The sequence below is a fragment of the Rutilus rutilus genome (genome assembly GCF_951802725.1).
Source record: "Rutilus rutilus genome assembly, chromosome: 8".
Taxonomy (NCBI): domain Eukaryota; kingdom Metazoa; phylum Chordata; class Actinopteri; order Cypriniformes; family Leuciscidae; genus Rutilus; species Rutilus rutilus.
In genome coordinates, this window is record NC_140222.1 from 21,974,762 (window position 1) to 21,997,046 (window position 22,285).

General features: G+C 36.3%; 1 protein-coding gene across 1 annotated transcript in view; it reads right to left on the minus strand.

The window, feature by feature from the left end:
* Positions 1 to 22,285, minus strand: part of insrb (insulin receptor b) — a 70,890-nt gene that overhangs the window by 26,837 nt on the left and 21,768 nt on the right. Inside the window, exon 2 of the mRNA XM_084416849.1 lies at positions 19,380 to 19,928. Coding sequence (XP_084272975.1) covers positions 19,380 to 19,928 — 549 coding nt within the window. The remainder of the gene's footprint in view (positions 1 to 19,379; positions 19,929 to 22,285) is intronic.

The following is a 22,285-nucleotide window of genomic DNA, read 5'->3' on the forward strand; positions in this document are numbered from 1 at the left end:
ACCCGTAACCTTAAACATTAAAGTTCGGTGTGTAACTCGTTGTAAAAGTAATTGTTAATACTTTTACTCCCAGAAACAAAGCAACAATGTCCTGATTCAATAAAACGTTTCCTTCACTCTTCAAAATTTACATTTTGAAGGGCGCGTCCTTCAAACCTAGCGGGTGACTGTTAATTTCCTGGAAAATTAATAACGAGAGCTGTTCCAAGATTGACAAATAACGAAAGTACAGCTCAGTTGGTGAGCAACGCCAATGGATACCATGACTCACTAAGAAAAGACAATAGCACAGCAAACGCAGGGAACCAAGGACAAACTTCTGTTACTAGTTCATGGCAGAAAAGCGGAAATAAACACGCCCTTGTAACTTCTTGCTTCTGCATATTTAGAGTGTACACCTTCAGCATCTGTGACCTCGATTTTTCAACACAGACTCCAAATATAATGCAACTTAAGATGAGGAAAGTTTTATGCACTATGGTGTGGGTGCACCGTGCACCTAATAAAACAGGTGCCGAATCTGAAATAATACAAATAGGAAATAGCCTACAGCCGACCTGGTCTATATATGCCCTCTGCAGTGCCACACAGATGGAATGCTGGGATATGAAACACTTCTATAATTAGGAACATGGTGACGTCTATAACATAAGTCCATAATGTGCAACATATGAAAACATATCAGTGCCGATCCTGCTTACAGTGCAATGAAAGACTGCGACTACTGCTGAGAATGACTCACGCCGTTTCTGGCTTATGACTTGTGAAACGATTCCAGAATTTTTATTAAAACTAATAATAGTAATCATAATCATAAAAGAGAAAAGCTAAAATTGGTGAAATTTGACCTGGACATCGTAAAACTCTGCAAATAAAAAATAAAATATATATCATAAAAAATATATATATTGTAAAAAAATATTAATTGTAATATAAATTAATATAAATAAATTTTATATATATAAGAATTCACAAAAGAATATATAGAAATAATGTCTTGCTTAAAGATCAAGCAATTTTTCAGGGCCAAATAATTTTTCTTTTGCATTCCCAAAATGTAAAATTAAATCAAAATAATAATAATAATAATAATAATAATAAACATTTGTCGTGAAAAAGGATTCATTTTCTTTAAGCAACACAACTTATTTATTTTCTTATTTGTATAATTAAGACAATTAAGCACAATTACTGTAAATAAAAAAACAATTAAATACAAAAATTATAAAAGAAATTACTGTAATGATACAAATAAGCATATATATATATATATATATATATATATATATATATATATATATATATATATATATTTTTATACATTTTATTTATTTATTTATTTATTTTTAACAAAGATTTTTGGGTGAAAGCAGGACGCTTATGTGAAATTCATCCACAAATTTCATCCAATAAGCTGCCCAGCGAGAGCACAGACTGCTAGTCGTATGCTTGTATAAAATGTTAAATGCGAAGCTAGGATGACGGTCACTCCCAGCATGCTGTGCACAGCGCTCAGACGAAGGGCAGCGGGCAGCATTCAATGTTAAAGATTAACAGCCGCCCTGGCGACCTACAGCAAAGTGATAAACAAGAGCTCCATACGGTCACCTGACCAGACCCGGCCCTGCCCTTCCACAGAAACAGAGCGACGGAGGGGCACCATGTAAGAACCAAAGAGGAGGAGGAGGAGGAGGGGGTGCAGAAGAAAAGGCCACAGCATGGTAGGTGTGATAAAGCTCTAAACGGCCATGGCGTGAGGGAGGAGTAGAGACGGAGCACATGGCCTCGCGAAGGAAAACAATTAGCAAAACAAACCTCTTGATGGAGCATATAGTAGATGATTACTCTCCACACTTATCAAACCAACAAGCAATGGCAGACCTAGCAGAACAGCTCTGATGTTCATCTCAGAAACAATTTCGACAACAGAAAACAAAACCATTCTAGTCTAATATCAATTATACTTAAGCTACGTTCCAAAACCTAGTGATCTGCCTTGCTCTCTACCGCCTACACAGGCAGCTGACTTCTTAGTGAGCATCCTTCCTGAAACAGAACCCCATTAGTGACTGAGTTGGTCTGCAAAAACATGAAGAGATTCGATTTAAAATGAGTTTCAATAGTTTAGAATGTGGCTAAGCTTAAGATAAGCATAATTTATCATTTTTATATGACTATTTCATCTATTCTTTACAGAATAAAATACAAGTTATAGCAAACATAAGTTTAAAATTGTGATCATATTTTTGGTTGTAATATTTTTAGATTTTAATAATTTTATACACTAATAAGCATAATTGATTTGTTTTATATAACTAGATCATATATTATGTTCGCAATAAAACAACAAACAAGTTATATACGTTTATTGCCATATAATGAGGTATAATTTTTGGTTGTATTTTTGTCTTTGGGTGTATTTAAATTTGTAAACACTAATAAAAAAATTCAAATATACAAGTAATATAAGTTACATGCATAAGTTTATAATAGCCATATAATTTGAGCCATTATATTGGTTGTAATATTTTTATAATTTTTTTAATTACTACTTTTTTTAGAATAAAAGATAAGTTAGATAAGTTAATCATTTTTTGTTGTAATTTAGTTTTGTGCATTACATTTTTACAGTAAGCAGAATTGATGTTTTTTTAATATAATTTATTCACCTATGCTTTTCAGAATAAAATACAATACGTCTATGCGTTATAAGTTTATAATTGCAGAATAATGTGAGCTATCATAATTTTTATTCTTTTTATAATAATTTAATAAAAAATAAATGTAAACTTAAAAAAAAAAAAAAAAAAAAAAAAAAGAGAGACCTATATAGGTTTGCGCTGCTTTGCCACGCCCACTTTGCACCAGAAGCTCAAATCACTAGAAATCAACAACTCCAGTTAAAAACAATTACTTGAGGTCACTTTGTCACTGCAAACGCTGTACGTGTAAACACCACTTACGTATGAGCATTGGTAATCGTGACGCTTGTCTTAGCAAACACCCCTAATAACCGGACAATCCCCCCCCCCCCCATAATCACTGCCCATTCTGGACGCAATTAGGACTGCGCGTTCTTGTTCAAACAGGAAAACACATAAAGATAAAACGGAGAACCACACCACATCAGATCAGATCTGACAGAACAGCCCCATTAGTGCGATCTGGCTTATTTCCTGAACCGTCTCTTTTTTCCCCCTTTTTAGAACGACATGTGATGTTGATCTTGTGTACCTCCATCTGATTTGACTAAAGACATTTTCAACCTAATGACTGGACCCACACGGAGCGGTTTCCACATTTTCTGCGCGGAGAAACTGCAGATTTATGTGGAATAGATTAAATATGGTCAAATGCATTACAGACGAGAGTCCCACATTCTTCCTGATGGCTAATAGCGCTTTATTAGCCAAAGGTTTTACCATGTTATGAGTACATATTCCCCACAATTTCGGTGAACATGGCATTGGGAGGAAAACACATCAAATCAATGTATATTTGCAAAGACCTATACAAAAAATTACACATAACACGTAAAATGTTGTTGGTCTCATTTACATAAACTTCATTAGCACTAAGTCAAGGAAATCCTCGTACGCAGATGCTACACACACATCACGCGGCGGTGGTAATCATAGCGCGGGTGTTAATTTTTTTTAACGAGATCTGATAGCCCAAAAATACTCTGCTGTGAACCGCATGGCCCCTGTTTCAAGAGATCTAAAAATATTTGGCCTCCCCTCACAGCTCCGCCAAGCGTTTCTGCGCTCATCCCGCCTATAGTGCTAGTGATTGGGATGTTTACATGTTTTCTTGGAACAAATGCGAACTGGCAAGCTTCTGGAGGCTTAAATTGGATCAGAAGAGCGTGTTTGTTTGGGTCTGACTCACAGTCCAGAGTGGAGTATGGCACGCTGACAGAATCCAGAGCTTCGCTTTGCTTTTCCTTCCCAAACTTGGCTGATTTAGGAGGGAATTCCCCCAGACTTGCTGCAAGGTGACTCTCCACAGCTGTACGAGACGAGGCCAAGCTTGCGCTCTTCACGCCGTCCAGGTGTTTGGGCCCGGCTGGCTCCGTAATTACGGTTTAAACGAGCCGGCGCGCTCTTAAATGGAGTGAGGGACCCATAAAACTAGCCGTCGTTTAGGCGACGGCCAAATAGAGTAAACAAAGGAACATCCTGATACGTAACAAATCGAGAGTTCGACAAGTCCCAGACGAGTCTCAGAATGCAGGAATGTGGGCTTTTAGGTTAACGCGCTAAACGAACTCAGTCCCCTCTAAAGCGAACTGAATTTAAAGGGATAGTTCATCCAAAAAGGCCTTTTTGTGCATACAATGGCAGTCAATGTGGACCAATAATGAGTTTTATTGTATGGACAAAAAAAAAACGAACAAAATGCAACACAAATACGTCCGAAAAAGGAAAAATAATAGTTTAGGCCAAAATAGTTTACTACAACTACAGTAGCAATATGTAAAATTAGTTCAGCTGAAATAATGTTACTATAACCACACAAACACACTACAATGTAACTATTAGTATATCACCTGAGAACACCCTGAAAAACAAACAAAACTAATTCAATTACAAACACTATTTCAGTTTAGGTTTTCAGCTAAATGAAAACTTTAATTTCAGTTTTGGTAAAACAAATTATTTCGGTGCATCACAACAACAACAAAAACGCAGACATTTTTCTAAATATATTCTTTTGTATTCCGAGAAGAAAGTCGTACAGGTTTGGAATGACATGAGGGTGATTAAATGATGACAGTATTTAATTTTTTTCATAAACCGTTTCTTTAAAACCAGGAAGTGGGTGGGGTTTGCTTATGACAAATGCCATTTCTTGTAAATGCAAAATTTTAGGTTTCATCCGAACAGAACAAAGAGTTTGACTTCTCTAAGCAGTTTGCAAGAAATTCAGCACACTTTTACAAGTTTTTTTTTTACTTTTTTTGACAATGTACCTTGTTTAAAGGTGCAATATGTGATCTGGGAAATGCTAACTTTAGCCTGGTAGCATTGAAAGTATACAATCCCACCATGATCCCAACCAGCATAACAAAAAAAAAAAAATCTGTTGAGAATCACCTTTAATTAGCTTACTGTGTTCTGGCTGTTAGACTCGTTTTCCCAAAACCAATTTAAAACGCATAAATACGATATATAAAGTATCTTATATATGATGACACTATTTTCATTTTTGGGTGAACGGTCCCTTTAAAACCAGGAGATGGGTGGGGTTTGCTTATGACATAAATGCCATTTCTTGTAAATGCAAAATTTTAGGTTTTATCCGAACAGAACATAGAGTTTGACTTCTCTAAGCAGTTTGCAAGAAATTCGGCACACTTTTACAAAGTGTTTTATCGTGACAACGCATAGCAGGCTAAAGGCCCTTGCACACTGAGTCCGAAATTCGCGTCCGAAATTTTCGCACGTTAAAAAATAAATACGACCTCACGTTATGTCAATCACGCTTGTACACTGCCTCCGAAACTTTCATCCGTCAACAAAAAATTTAATCAGGTTCGATTTTCTGCGTTTTTCGCATCCGTAGCAAGCATTTTGAATGGTGTTTTGACAATTCAGAGCCACCGAATCACGAAAGCGAAAAAAACGCATGCGATAATTTCGGACTCAGTGTGCAAGGGCCTTAATACACTTTTTTTTTTTTACTTTTTTGACGATTGTTTAAAGGTGCAATAGGTGATCTGGGAAATGCTAACTTTAGCTTGATAGCATTGAAAGCATACGATCCCACCATGATCCCAACCAGCATAACAAAAATAAAAATAAATCTATTGACAATCACCTATTGCAGCTTTATTTAGCTTACTGCGTTTTGGCTGTTAGACTCGTTTTCCCAAAACCAATTTAAAACGTATAAATATGATATATATAAAGTATCTTATATATGATGACACTATTTTCATTTTTGGGTGAACTGTCCCTTTAAAACCAGGAGGTGGGTGGGGTTTGCTTATAACGTTCTTCAATTGTAGGTGATACCCAAAAAGATTAAAGCTGAGTTTGACTTCACAAAAGGACTTCAAAGCAGTTTGCAAGCTTAAATGTGAACACTACAAATGAACTCTTCGAACTCAGGAGATCACCCAAGTAGAGTTGGCCTCAAGTTCTTGGTGAGGTTGGCCTTGTAAATGCTAAACCTTGTCTTTTAGGCATCGCCCAAATGGTGTAGACTACAGATACGGCTACAAATCACAAGAGTCTGTCATGTTTTGGGGAGAGCGACATTGGAAAGTTTGTGGTGACTTAGCTGAGTTTCTTTGACCCAGAACTTTCTGAGCTGAGTCAGTGCTCGGTGTGGAAGCGTCCACAGCTGGTTCTCGCTCTCGGGGAAGCCTCATGCTTTGATCAAAAGGCTCGTAACCGAAAAGTACCCACCATCCATGGTCCAACATTGGGGGGGGGGCGAGTGTTCGGCAAAGCCAGAGCTCTGCGTTCTTCCATTCGTCACTCTCCAGCTGTGGGGTTTTATGATCGAGGCACCAGGCGTCCAGATGTACGGCAAAGTGGAAACGACGACGACAACAACAACAACGACGACAACAACAGCAACAGCCTGGGAAAAACAAGCTAGAGGGGAATCTCTGACAGCAACATGTTGAATTTATTTAACGTTGCCTAATTACGAACGGACAAGCGATATATTTGCAGTAATGGCTGTGTCAACATGTTGCTGGCATTGAGTACAAACATGTTGCTTCATACGGCACAGCGACCACTGGTAAACCAAGAGCCACGGCAAATACGGAAACGCCCTTGTAAATGATCTCTGGGTTAAACAATAGGTAAGTTATGATGGATCACATGACCCCTATAAACGGTTTGATGGTTTTGATTTTGTGTCGGACCATCGATCAAACTTTGGCCACGACATCAACACAATCTGTAACTGATTGAGTCAATCGCTTGAAAGAGGAGCGACTGAACCATTAGTCAAACCGACATGGAGAGATGCTTTCTAAACGGGCAATGGAGGATATGTGACACTTGCAAGGGTTGTAAACAATCCTCTCATCACCCACAAGGAGGGAGGGCTTGTTTTGCTCACAAACAAGTTATGCAATGCCACCTCCTCTCCTCAATTCATTAAACTCTTCCCTTCGGGGAGATTCAAGCTACTTATTTTGCTCTTTAGTCCACACGTGCTTGCGCTTATTAACAATTATAAACATCCCAATACTCTCATTAAAAGTATTTATTTATTTATTTATTTAAATTCTTATCTTTGCTAGCCATTGAGCTTATTAGGGCTTATTAATGGCCGACGCCAATGGTGACAAAATTGCTGAAATAAAATGCATACCTGTTTTATACAACATTTATTTAACTTTTTGAAAAAATTTGCCAATATTTGAGCATTTTTGTATGTATGTTTAATATATACAAATGTAATAGTTGTATACATTTTAAATAATTGTATTTATAATTTACATACATTTTAATATGATAATATATAATTAGCAAAAGACCTTAAATATTGATGGAAATATTTGTACATAGTTTAATTTTTTTCGCCAATATCATAATCATAATCAACTTTATTGGCCATGTTTGCAGAGACAAACTAGGAATTTGACTTGGTAACAACAAGGCTCTATATTTAAACCCTTTGTATTTGTAATTAAATATAACGTTCAATTGAGTACATATTAACTGATGTTATTAATTGTATTTGTATATGAATGTGTTATTTACTATAACTAAATATTACTGAGCAAAAATACTAATCCAATTGTCCATTTTTATTATACATCATTTAAAAAAATAAAAGGCCGATATTGTTTTGTGGAAATCTGTGGAAAGATTTAGTTGAAAACGAAAATCGTTGAAATTCTATTAGTTTTATATTTATATTTTCTGCTTTCATTTTAATTCTAGTTACATTTGATTAATCTTGTTGAGTGTGTGTTTGTTATTTTATTTGCTTTTGGTTTCTAAATGATGTCCATATAGTTATTTATATTTCAGTTTTATTACATTTATGTTAAACTAAATATGCCTCGCAACTAGCGGAAATAAAATAAGTTTGTTTTTTGTTGTATTTTATTTTATTTTATTTAAAGTTTATTTCATTGCTATTTTAGGACCTTTTTGGGGGGTTACAGTTAACTATAATAACCATGTAGAGAGAAATGTACACCAGTATTGTCAAATTAGCCAAAATATTTAATAAAATTGGTGAATCACGATCATCCCAATTTGGCAGTTTCCAAGTAATAACAATGAACTCAATAACCATCTCACCGCGGAGGACGGGAATCCTCGTCACTTCGAAAGCACACACACAAAGGCAGGAAACAATTCCAAGAATTTTCAGTGAACTTCAGGAAGACGCCAGATTCCTTCAGTGTGGATTTGGAATGGTTTTCCATCATGCAAACTTCTGGGGGAGACACCCATGTGACCGCACATTCGCTCTTCATCACAGCTGCTTCACTGTTACCTAGCAACCCCAAAAACAGGAGCAGCCCACGTGTCCTCGACCCCTCCTCGGTTATTAATAAAACCCATCTTTGAGAGCACAGGCGTTCGGTTCGCTAGATTTGAGCGCTCGAGATAGTTGCATTTATTTGGAAATAGTCTTTCCCTGATGTGATTCAACTTCATCAGGCTCTCAGATATTAAACAACCTTTCATATCACCAAAAATAAACAAATAATATGGCTTTCAATAGAATCACATAATCAGGATTAATCTCAAGATTTCCAACCACTCTTTAAAACGCAGAACAGAAATAACAAATCTGTGTGATGTTAAATTATTGCATTAAAACGGTGTTAAACATTTAATTAATGTGCTCCATAAAAAAAAAAAACGAATTAAAGATAAGTTTTACATGCTAAATTTAACAACCTCCCCACATGTGATAATTGATAGCAAATAAATAAATACTGTTCAAAGGTTTTGGGTCAGTAAGTGTTTTTTTTTTTTTTTTAAAGAAATGTAATACTATTATTCAGCAAGGACACATTAATTACATTATATTCATAATTTCCACTGGATTATCAAAATGAATTAGCATACAGTTATCCAGTAAAAAAAAAAAAAGCTATATCATGATATTAAAATACTGCTGTAAAACATTTTGATGATGGATAGATTTTGATTTGTTTGGATTTAACCGTCATTAACCACATGCAAATCCTCCCCCCGGTTATTTCCCATGTTTACATGGATGTCAGAAGGATCTAATTTCTGAAAATGCCCCCGTGGCTCTTCCTTTCCTTTCTCCGAAGGACATGAAACAGCGGGAACGTGCAAGCGCTCAGCGGTTTGTCAGAATGGCGTGTCAGTGGTGCAGCTATGCAAACGCAGGGCGTAGAAACGCTTCCATTGATAACGGCGAGGACACACGCTCCTCCATCTCCCTCAGGGCTTCTTGTTTAGCTAATGAATGGAAGTTGGCGTAGACGCTAGTTGACTGCAGTGGCGCGCACACACACACACACACACACACACACAATCATGGAGGAAGTACAGCTGCTAATGTGATTCTTCCGAAACAACTAATCCAACACAATCTGCGCTTCCTAATCCAAACACAAACCACCAGAAATAAAACAAATGGATGTTTTAAATTCCTGTTTAACTATGATCAAAACATGTTATGCATTAAAAATGCAATGCACATTATATATATATATATATATATATATGCATTACAGTTCGTTCCAAGTGAGAACCAATCGCTGGCAGCTGCCGGAGGGCCTCATACTTCCTGTGTGGACGCTGTATCTTTACATGCAGGCATATGCATATACAAACTGCACAACTAGCAAACACATTTTCTTCCCTTTTTGCATACACAAACGGTCACAAACACACTTGCGTGCAAATGTATACTGATGGTTAGGATGAGAGAAAGTATCTGTGTGAGAGTTCAAGCAGAGGGGTAACTTAAACCCTGGCGCTCACGAGGAAGGACACGGTGAGATCATGGATCAGCTCCTCTATCAAGAGGGTTTTGTGCAAAATCTACAGATTTTCCCTTCATAACTGTAAGATCACAGGTTAAAATTGAAGTGCATACTACATGTAAGTCATTGCTGGACTTCAAAGTCCAAAGCATGTGAATATAGGCTTATTGTTACTTATTAAACCTAAAGGAGTTAATACAAAAATTAAATTAATTGTAAAAAAATAAAATAATAACACTGTCAATTTTAATAATGAATAATCAATCAATAAACACAAATGACATAAAAATGCATTTAAAGAGGACCGAAAATATTTTGCTTATATAATATGCTTTTTTAAACTCACTGGACATCAGATGAAAACTTTATCAAAAGGGGACTTAATATAGAAAGTCATATTTCAACATTCGCTCGTTTTACTTTCGCAATCTTTCAACGCATTTGAGTGAAACAACATGCAAATCAGTCGATGGCGAAAGGCGGGACTTGATGTTATTCATTGGGAAAGATATATAGAGGGGCAGGGCTAAAACATATGAGGGCTTGATGATGTCATCTGAAAGAAAAGTCATTTAAGAGTTGTTTTTCTTATTGGGAATAACATGCACTGAAAAATTTTGCGCAAACAATGGTTGGTTCACACTATGGCCGATAACTTTAAATAGTTTTAATCGTGTACGATAATGTAGCTATCGGTATAGTTATCGTTCTTGGTGTGAATGGGCCAGCTACATTTTTAAAAATCTTTGTGTTTTTAACAATAACTCACACCAATAATCTTGGTGTGAATGGGCCTTAATGATAAAATTATCTAAAGTTTTAATAAACTTGGTGTGAATGGGCCTTAACGATAACTATAACGATAAAGTTGTATTAATCTTGGTGTGAATGGGCCTTAACGATAACGATAAAGTTAATAAACTTGGTGTGAATGGGCCTTAACGATAACTATAACGATAAAGTTGTATTAATCTTGGTGTGAATGGGCCTTAACGATAACGATAAGGTTAATACATTTGGTGTGAATGGGCCTTAACGATAACGATAAAGTTAATAAACTTGGTGTGAACGGGCCTTAACGATAACTATAACGATAAAGTTGTATTAATCTTGGTGTGAATGGGCCTTAACGATAACGATAAGGTTAATAAACTTGGTGTGAATGGGCCTTAACGATAACTATAACGATAAAGTTGTATTAATCTTGGTGTGAATGGGCCTTAACGATAACGATAAAGTTAATAAACTTGGTGTGAACGGGCCTTAACGATAACTATAACGATAAAGTTGTATTAATCTTGGTGTGAATGGGCCTTAACGATAACGATAAAGTTAATAAACTTGGTGTGAATGGGCCTTAACGATAACTATAACGATAAAGTTTTATTAATCTTGGTGTGAATGGGCCTTAACGATAACGATAAAGTTAATAAACTTGGTGTGAATGGGCCTTAACGATAACTATAACGATAAAGTTGTATTAATCTTGGTGTGAATGGGCCTTAACGATAACGATAAAGTTAATAAACTTGGTGTGAATGGGCCTTAACGATAACTATAACAATAAAGTTGTATTAATCTTGGTGTGAATGGGCCTTAACGATAATGATAACGATAAGGTTAATAAATTTGGTGTGAATGGGCCTTAACGATAACAATAAAGTTAATAAACTTGGTGTGAACGGGCCTTAACGATAACGATAAAGTTAATACATTTGGTGTGAATGGGCCTTAACGATAAAGTTAATAAACTTGGTGTGAATGGGCCTTAACAATAACGATAAAGTTTTATTAATCTTGGTGTGAATGGGCCTTAACGATAACGATAAAGTTAATACATTTGGTGTGAATGGGCCTTAACGATAACTATAACGATAAAGTTTTATTAATCTTGATGTGAATGGGCCTTAACGATAACGATAAAGTTAATACATTTGGTGTGAATGGGCCTTAACGATAACTATAATGATAAAAATTTTAATAATCTTGGTGTTAACTGGCATTAACAATAACTATGACGATAAAGTTTGAATCGTTTTAATTCTCTAAGAATCGCATCATCCACACCACAACTATAATGATAATGACAGAGGCACGATATTGTTAGAATCCCTTTCAGAACAATATTTTGTTAAACTGATTAACAATAAAAACATTGACAGCCAATCAGAATCCACCCCAGAATTTAAAGCGGCAGTGCTCACTAATAATAAACAATGTTTAACGTGCGTTGGTGTGGATGCTAATATAGTTATCGTTCTTGGTGTGAACAGGCCTTAAGACCAGGACAGTATAATGAAGAAAGTACTATAAACATCATAAACATTAAACAAAAAGAGATTAATTTAAGCAATAAGCCCCTTGAAGCCGTGTTTTGCAGTAGATTTAGAACAGCTAAGGGCCGACGTGGAGCGGGCCGTTTTGCTTTTATAAAACGGTTACTCCATAAAAATATTCATTTTAATATTTATTTTATTCATAAAATAAACACCAAGCAACACATGCAGCAACAAAGAATCACAAACGGCAGTTGCGCAGTGTGGGAATGCAAATTTATTAAAATGTTTAATTTAGGTTTACATTGAATTTAGCATGTTAAGGTTAGGTATAAATTATGATTATCAGAGTTTTCTAGCAAAAGACTCTGGTCAGTCCTGTTTTACTGAAACTCTTGGAGTTTGTGTTTTAGCAAGAAAGTCCAGCCAGTCCTGTACTCGGGTCTCAGTGTTTGAATAGATATGCTGAGTGGATTAGGGTGGGCAATGCTCTCAGTCTAAAACCGGTTCCTAAACCTGTCTTTTTCGGTTCCTGCCCCTAAATGTATATAAACTGTAAGAGAACATTCACGTCAGACTTGGTGACTGCAGCTACCGACAGCTCGTGTTCTCAATAAAGAATCCTGCTGAAGAAACAACCAAGTCTCCTGGTCTTTCGATTCTAAGTTCACAACAGCAGTAATACTAATGTAATGCGGTCACAGGTGTGTGTTTGTTGAGTAATTTACAACGGCTTCGAACACGGCTCAACCAATCAGAATCAAGGACTGGAACTATCTGTTTTATAAAAAAGTATTTTACTATCCATCATAAAAATGTAAAAAAATTCTGCAATTGTTAAATTTAGGCTAATTTGATTAAAAAAAAAAAATAAAAAAACCCGCCCTTTCAGCTCAATTGAACACATTTTTCCATGTTTAAACTCATTTATGCACAATTCCACAGTTTTGTCCTCAAAAACAGTGCAAAAAAATAAACCTTTCATCTGGGCCTTGATATAAGGCTCTGACTGACAGCAACCATCAGTTTGCCTGCTAAAGAAAATCAAATCAAGTTAACCGACGAGCGACTCCTATTGTGTTAGAAGAGGTGCCTGGAGAGTTTTTCCCCCCTTTTTTTCCTAAATTCTGAGAAGCACTACAAAAAAAGAAAGCCGTTGCTTGCTCAAGCTGTGCAGACGATCCCCCAGCTCGTGTGAAATGAGTGTCGGCTACAGTGGGGAAAAGAGCAGTGAAGTGGGAGAAAGAGAATCCTCACAGGCTCCTTATCTGTCATGCTAAGAGCTTCTTTACTCTGCGGTGGGAACTGAATGACCTACTCTTAGATTGTTATAGGAAAAGTACCCTTACCCTCCGGCACTTCCGAGGTGCTGATACTCGGAAAAGCGCTTCTCCTAACAGCAGACGGAAGCTAGAGCGCCCACCTGTCGCGAGGCATCACGCGACACCTCAGCTCAACCCACGCAAGGATTTCTGCGCTCCGCCGCCACAGTTATGAATTCCGATGGACAGGACAAACAAGAGTTTAACCGCAAAGTGCTTCTGAAAATCATTATCAGCTGTTGAATCTAATTCAGTGTGATTCATCCACGCCCTTCTGGCTTGAAAAACAGTTCCAGCTTGGATAAGATAAAAAACAAACAAGTATACAAACAACTGTCAAGGTCAGACTGAAGATCAAGAGATGCGACATCAGACTTCTTCCCGAATCTTTCACCTGGACCACGAAAACAAGAAAATCAGCTTCCCTAAACTCACTGAACCATGTGATCTTTTCCAAGTAAATGTGTCAGATTTATTACTGGACGTCAGCCCTTGTGGAGCTCCGCATTTTTCCTTCTGTTTTTCCTGCTGTTTTTTCCCTGTCTCCTTTTCTAAGAAACCAAAACGCAGCTAACGGCGCTCAAGAACATACCAGGGATTTATCTATGTCCTAAGCACAAAAATTATATAATTTTTTATGAAATCATTTTTAAATTAAGCAACATTATTATTATTATTATTATTATTATTGTGGCGTATTATAATATAAAAGAGGTATTTAAAAAAATAATTACATCTACTTATAATACTAATAATACTTTATTTAAAAAGTATTTACAATTTAAATACTAATTTTACTATTATTACTACTATTATTATTATTATTATTAGTAATATTAATATTATATTTATACATAAAAGCACCATCTAAAGAATATTTATATATGTATAATTATTATTATTTATAAATATAAATACATAAAACATAATATTAATACTAATAATACTAATACTAATACTACTACTACTACTACTACTACTACTAATAATAATAATAATATATATATAAAATATATTATAATAATACAATTCTACTAATAATAATGGTAATACATTAAACCAATAATAATAATAATAATAATAATTATTATTATTGGTTTAATGTATTATTACCATTATTATTAGTAGTAGAATTGTATTATTATAACATACTTTATATATTATTATTATTATTATTATTATTACTACTACTAGTAGTAGAAATTCATGTTTTTTTTAAAATAAATCATTATTATTACTATTATTATTATGTATAAATATAATATAAAATATTATAAGTAATATTCTATAAATAATTTAACAGTATAAAATAATGATAAAAAGAACAATAATAATTAGTAGTAATAGTAGTATATAATAATAATAATAATAATAATAATAATAATAATACATAAATATAAGTATTTGCTTTATTAATTATTGCTCAAATATTGTGTTTAACAAACTGTTTCAATCTCAGTAATGAGAACATTAAAACAAACTTACACTTGAAAGCCCTAATTAAAACGCATGGTTTGCTATGAAACAAAAAAAAGATATTGTTGTCAATGTTTGCGTTCAGTTAATCAGGTTAATGTTAAGTCAGGTTAATTAAGAGCGATTCATCCAGACCAAAAAAAACTAAAGTCTACAACGCACAATGCTCTGACATCATCAGAGGGGAACAAAATGGCTATGACAACAAAAGAGCGCAAACCCGCGGCTGCTGAACTTTGACCTAAAAAGGTCCTGGTTGCGCAAGAGCCGCTGTCGGCGCAACAGAACAACGCTCACAATAACAGAACACGATGTGCCAGAGCAAAAGATATCACTGATCTGACAGCAAATCTAAACAGTCTTCTGTCCGACACTCCGCCTCTTCCCTTGTTTGCGTTCGTGACGTTTTTATGGAGGAATAAAAGGTCCAGTTTTAACACCGTTGCTACACTGAAGGCAGAGCGATTTATCAAAATGTTCTTCAAAGGAAATAAACATTCCCTGAGATACAGGATGAAGTGTGTCCGTGTTTATGCTCTTATTATCAGCTACACTCTAGAAACTAGCACAAAATACCAAATAAACCAAACACTACACATTTCATTCTTCAAGCGTGCTGAGCTGTTTTTGTGTCTAGCTAAGAATGGAAAGCGACGCTTACAGAAGGACCTGCACAGATTTTATCTTTCCACTCAACCTCACGTCTGCATCCTCTGTCTGAACTCCAAACGGCTCCGGACACTAAAATGCCTGCTTTCACAGAAAACAGTTTAGTGCGTTCATAAATGGATCAAGCACTTCGCCACGTTAATTCATTTGGTAAACATTTATACAGTTGAATAAGTGCATCACCAAACAGTTTTAAGCATTTAAGAGTCAACATGAAACCGAATTAGCAATTTCTTTGGTTTCATCTGTTAAAGCCCCCATGTAGTCAATCATTTTATCCCTTAAAACTTGTGTTTGATCACCAAAGTGACATATTCAAGTGTTATTTCCTTGAAAAACATTTCTTCACGTCTCAAAATAGCTTGAATGTAACTACACCCTTCTCTCAATTAGGCCCCGTTTACACGTACATGGCTATTTTGAAAAACGGAGACATTTCCCTTCGTTTGTGCCCTTCGTTTCCACGCAAACGGAGAATTCGCCTCTGAAAACGATTCTTTCTAAAAACTGCGGCCAGAGTGGAGATTTTGGAAAACTTCGTTGGCACGTTTGCATGTAAACTGAGAAAAACTGAGTTTTAGGCAGCGACGTCACAGAATGTGACTATTTTCGGGATTCTGATTGGCTAACGTGGGCTTGAGCTTCTCGTTACACTTGGCATGCTCTTGACAGCATATACACGGGTTTCGTGTGCACGATGTTATTTTTGAAAACGAAGAGGGGTGAAATGTCCGTTTATGAAAACAGCCATCCGAATACGTGTTCTATGAATATGCAAATGAGCCCCGCCTCCACTCACTCACTCCAGCTGAGAGATCAACTCGTTGACGATCACACGTTAACCTGATTGGTTACAAGGTAGTTTGTGACGTCAGAAACACCAACGATTTCAAACCGTGTTTTCTGCAGTTTTAAGGAGAAAATACTCAGCAATGGTGTCGACTTATGAATTTACACATGGTTTGCATATTAAAAACACCATATAGATATATAAACAACATTAAAAGCTGGATTTTCACCACAGGGGGACTTTAAGAATTGATTGGAAAGGTTGTTTGTAGGTGAAGCTTTTGTTTTTGGAATAACTGATGAATGAAAATATAAAAGATCAGAAAGTAGAGGGTTGGGGCAAAAATGAATAAAATGAAAAAAAAAATCTAATAAATAATGATATTATGAATATGAATCAATATAAATAAATACATATTATAAATGTGTTAAAGTCTTGAAATAAGTGCAACAGAAAGTCAAAAATCTTCCACCTCGAACATGAACTTTTTCCTCTCATTATTTGTGGAAAAACAGAATTTCTCGGAGGAACAGAAAACATGAACGTCAGGCTAAACAAACAAACACGGACAGGTTATGTTTATTTGGCATGACAGGGAGCTCGTGTTTCTTTGGGGATATGGTATCTTGCTGTAGGGTTACACACTCGCTCACCCCAGCGCTTGCCCAAATGCAGCGCCATTGCATCACACTCCAGAAATGGGGTTTCACTTTGACATTATGCCCGACTAAACTTTCACCTATCACATGACAAAAAAAAAGTGGGTTGCTTCATGCATGCATCCCTTTGAAGAGCACGGGACACCTCCCAGTTACCAACGTGAACCTTTATTTGGGCAGAGCACCGCTGGTCTTATTAAAGAACCTGACCTCATCCATACGAATGCTGTTGTGATAGTTTCTCTCTAAGCTGCCCTGTGACAAAAAAAAAAAAAAAAAGACAACAAATAATATTTTAAGAACATTATTTAACACATTACGCAGATTTTGACTAGTATCGAGACAATAATATGTTCATTACAGTTAAATAAATAAATATTTACATAATTATTAGATACAGCTGAAGCTGTAACCTTTGGTATTCTAATAAATGTAATAAATTTAGCGGAAAAACGCATTATTTGATGAATTTTTATTTCGCCCCTTAAGTTTTTAATGCGCTCCTCAATTTTCCAACTTAAGAGCACATGTTCTTCTGTTCCTGGATGCGTTTAAGGCTGAACGGACTCATCGAGCCCTTCCATATCATTTCCCTCCAAAAAGAGGTGGAAGTAAACAAGGTACTTGAGCTGAATCATGTTGAGAGGGGTGTGAGGTGAATAGAGAGCAGGTGCGGTACACGCTGAACCGGCGGACAAGATTTGTATTGGCACAGACTGTCCTTCAATGTACCAGACTGGCTTCCTCCAGCCAAACACAAGCGCCATCTCGCTCGCACACACACGGTTCATCTTTGTTATTGTAGCTTCAACTTGCAAATCAGCCGAGACCTATGTTTACTAGAGCTGGTTAAAAAAAAAAAAAAAACCTTGAAAAATATTAATTTCTTGATTCTCATTTTGAAGAACAGATAACAATTCTTAAATCCCAAGAATGTGTCTTTCAGGGTGTGTTTACACATGTGGCATGTTTGGTTGGATCAAAATTGCTCTCATTAGAAAAAGTGTGAACGCTGCAATCTGAACCCTGGTGCACACCAAAAAAAGAGGACAGAGACTAATGAAAAATGAACACAACATGGACCAAAGACATGTAAACAAACCAAAAACAGGACATTATGTCACAGGATGCGACCCGACGTTGCCTATCCTCGCAGTAGATCTCGGTTTGTATGCGTGACAAAGGGATTCCTGGCGCTGTTTTGACACCTTTACACATATTATAAGCTTTTCACGAGTTCTCAGCTCCGCCGTCAGGTACGTTGAAAGATGCAGGTACAACTTACCAAAATCCGTATAATGTCACGTGTAATTGCTCAGCGTTTCAACAGCGGAAAGACGTCAATAAAACAGCTTGTAAAAAAATGACACGTAAATGTTACATTTACCTCAGAGAAGCCGATTAGTGACCATAAACTCTTTAGTCAGCTAGAAAAATGAACTCTTGAGAGGAGCATTTTGCTAAATTGTATTTTTACTTAACCTGTCCTTCAATATTATGTAAGTAGGCCTATTTTGGAGTAAATCTGTTGTGTTTTTGACAACCACCATTTAAATGTTTATATTTAAAAATGTTAATTACTAATTACTAATTATAATTATTTTAAAACCTTATGTGTCATTTAGTTGTAAGTAGCCTACAAATCAGTTAAAACCTTTAATATTATAGTAATGTACTATAACTGGGGTTGACTGTATAGTTTACAGCATTAGTTATATTTTTTCCTTAAGGAAATTTGCCATGTACTGTACCTGATATGCCCCAATTAATCAATATCAAATCGAATTGAATCACTAGTTTGTGAATCGAATCGTAAAATTAGTGTCAATGCCCAGCCCTAATTTGTCCTCCAGCATATTTTTCAGACTACATATGTCTTAATATATACTTGCTGTGAAACTGAAATGGCTGAATGTTTTATTGTCGCAAATATATTGTGGATATTCAAAATATCATAAAGCTGTAGCTCCTATGGCCTCGGAGAGCAGGCATACAACTTACATAACATATTTCAGCACTAATTACATCAGTCCACAAGTGACAATTTCAAGTTTCAGTAACTGGAAAGACCAAGTAAAAGCATCTATGGTGATTCCAAGAGCCCAACATAGACTTCTGGTTCATTTTAAGCAAAAACGTATATTGTTTCCAAAGAAATGACTCCTTTTCAGGGTAAATATCAATTGTGGACAATGTAATGCTAACAAAAAGCAGCATTGAGAGGCGACTTACTTCTCTGGCAATGGTTTTGGTTCCAGCAACGCTCGCCGAAATTCCCATTGATGGTGGTCTGTTTGCAGGTTATCATTCCCTTGATGGTACCCGGGCAAATGTCTCCGCACTCCCGGTCATCCTTGTTTGCCACGATGAAGTTGTCCTCCATCGAGTCCGAGATCTTGGACCAGTCGAGAGTGGACAAATAACAGAGGTCGGGGTTCTTCTCGATGCGTACCGCCCCGCGCGTGATGTTGGTCAAGCTGTGGAGGCCGATTTCCTTCAGCTGGATCATTTCGAACATGACCAGGGCATAGTTGAAGAAGAGGTTGTTGCCGCGAATGACGGTGAGGTTCGGGAAGAGGTCGCCGAGACTCTCCAGGCCGTAGACGCGGAAGAGGAGCAGGTAGTCCGTAACCACGACCAGCTTTGGAAAACTCAAGCCCCGGAAGTCCTCCGGTCTGGTCTTGAACATGAGCAGGATCTTCAGGTGGCCCTCGATCACCGTGCAGTTCTCGAGAACGCGAAGGTTGGTCGCGTTGTTGCGGATGTCCGTGCTGGGGCAAACTGCAACAAGAGAAAATACAAAAGTTATTAGCATGTGAAAGTGTTTATCTAGACGCAATGGGCAAAATGCCAACATTTTACTTCATGTCTGTTGCAATTTTTATATTGCCGCAATTAAAATGAACTGTGATTCACTGAGCATTTCACTCGTGAGTCACTTCCAGTGTTGATGTAGTTTCTATTAAAGCGGTCTTATGCTTACATTTTCAACATTCTTTAGTGTGTAATGTTGCAGTTTGAGCATAAAAATAGTCTGCAAAGTTACAAAGCACAAAGTCACTCATCAGAGAGTTATTCTCTGTAAGTGCACACTGTTTCTGAACTCCCTGAAACGCCTCAATTGTAGTCTTGTACAATGAATGTACACGTCACAATATTCCTCATTTAAATAATTCCCGCATATGCAAAACAAAGGGGCGGGGCCTGACTGAGTTGAGTTGGGAGTGTATTGAAACTCGTGGTTATGGTTAGGGGCGTGACATTTCCCAAACATGCTCGAAGCGCTTGACCAATCGCAACACTCTGGTCCAGGCGACCAATCAGAGCACACTGAGGTTTTCGGAAGGAGGGGCTTCATAGAGACAGAATGTAACTGACAGACTGGGAAGAGAGGTGCTGCAACAGTGTCAAATATGTGATAATTTGTTTTTTGAGCATGAAAACCAAAATCAAAATCAAGACTTTGAAAAATGGTATAATAGGTTTCTTTTAAAACAAGAAGTTTAGGACATGTCAAAGGGATCCTTTAAATGTTTTGAGCCTTTAACATACAAAGCTAATGAAAAATATCTATAAGAGCTATAAGTAAAACATCAACAAATAGAAACTCATAGGGTATTTGCTTACATGAAATGAAAGGGTTCGTAGGTTTAACCGTAAAAATGTCACACACAATTTTTTTTTTACCTGGGGCCTATACTGGGGATCAAAAGTACCACTAAGTCAATACAAAATAAGGAGAAGTTATATTCTGACCGATGTCTGAAACTTTGTGTTATTAGCACTTATGTTTATTGCCTTTAAGATAAATCGCTTAATGTATTCCTCAACTGTAAGTCGCTTTGTATAAAAACGTTAAAATGCAGGTAAAAATTTTAATGTATAAACATAACAAAAATTAGGCCTAACTGTCTAATATTAATCAAAATGGGCAAAAAAGAAAAGCATTTTATTCGTTTAAAATTTTTAACTGAATTGAAAAACAATAAACTTAATAAAAGCAATGTTTAATCCACACAATAATTATTTACTGAATTGCATTAAAGTAAAACACATTATTATTAATATCATTATTGTTATCTATAATAATGATACTAATACCAATAACAAAATCTAAATATTAAACAAATGTTAGAAATTATTGCAAAATACATCTGCAACATCATCTTACTCTTCATTACAATTTTGCATGATTTAGAATTCATAAGGTAAGATTGATGTGTATTAAGCTGACAAAAAAAAGAGACAAGTAAATTGTAAAATTACATTTTTTTGTATGACAATTAACCGCCCGCCACAATTTCATGTTCGCGTAAAAGCGCAGATGAAGGCCGTCCTAACAAGAGCATGAAAGATTATCAACACTGAATAATGCATAAAGCGTGTCTCCGAGCGGCTGCTTTTCTTAGTCCATTCATAATCCAAACCCGCACACGCTGAGACGAGGCAGAGAGAATTCATTAGCAAAGCGATTCTCGACAAGAGAGCATCTGCTAATGGATAACATCAAGCAGAATTCCTTTCAGAGCTGCTCCATTGATTCACCATCAAAAGAATTCTCACAGGCCTTTTTCAACGGGTGGGGGTTTCCTCGTTTCGTGTTGGAAATCATCACCAAATATTCACTGCGGCCTATTCATTTAAAACGCCGGAGTGTACTAGAAACACCCATTTTAAGACACTACTACAAGACTTAAATCATTCAAAAGAATGATGTGGAACATGCAATTCAGAGATTACGGTGAATTCTCAACGGCGAAGTCTCATCGCTGGAAAACAAAGGGCTTTCTTGACAACCGTTTTTCTTGAGGAGACAAAGAGAGCATGTGATTTGTGGTGTGAGCAGGTGTCAAAGTCTGATCTCAACCGACTCTGTTGTTCCTCTATCTTTCTGCAGGTTAATGGGTTTCACATCACAGCCTGAAATGTCAGTTTTACCTCATTTTATCATGATGTGTCAGCCTAATATGGATAAAACCCAAATAAACCTGCACAAACTTGCTGCTGAGGATCCACATGTGACAAACTCAGCAAGCAAAACGCAAACTTTTCGAGATTCAGGTGCTTCCTTCTGAGTAAAGTATAAATAGAAAATGCTAACTTTTGAGGTGATATTATACTCCAAAAATAAAACAAAA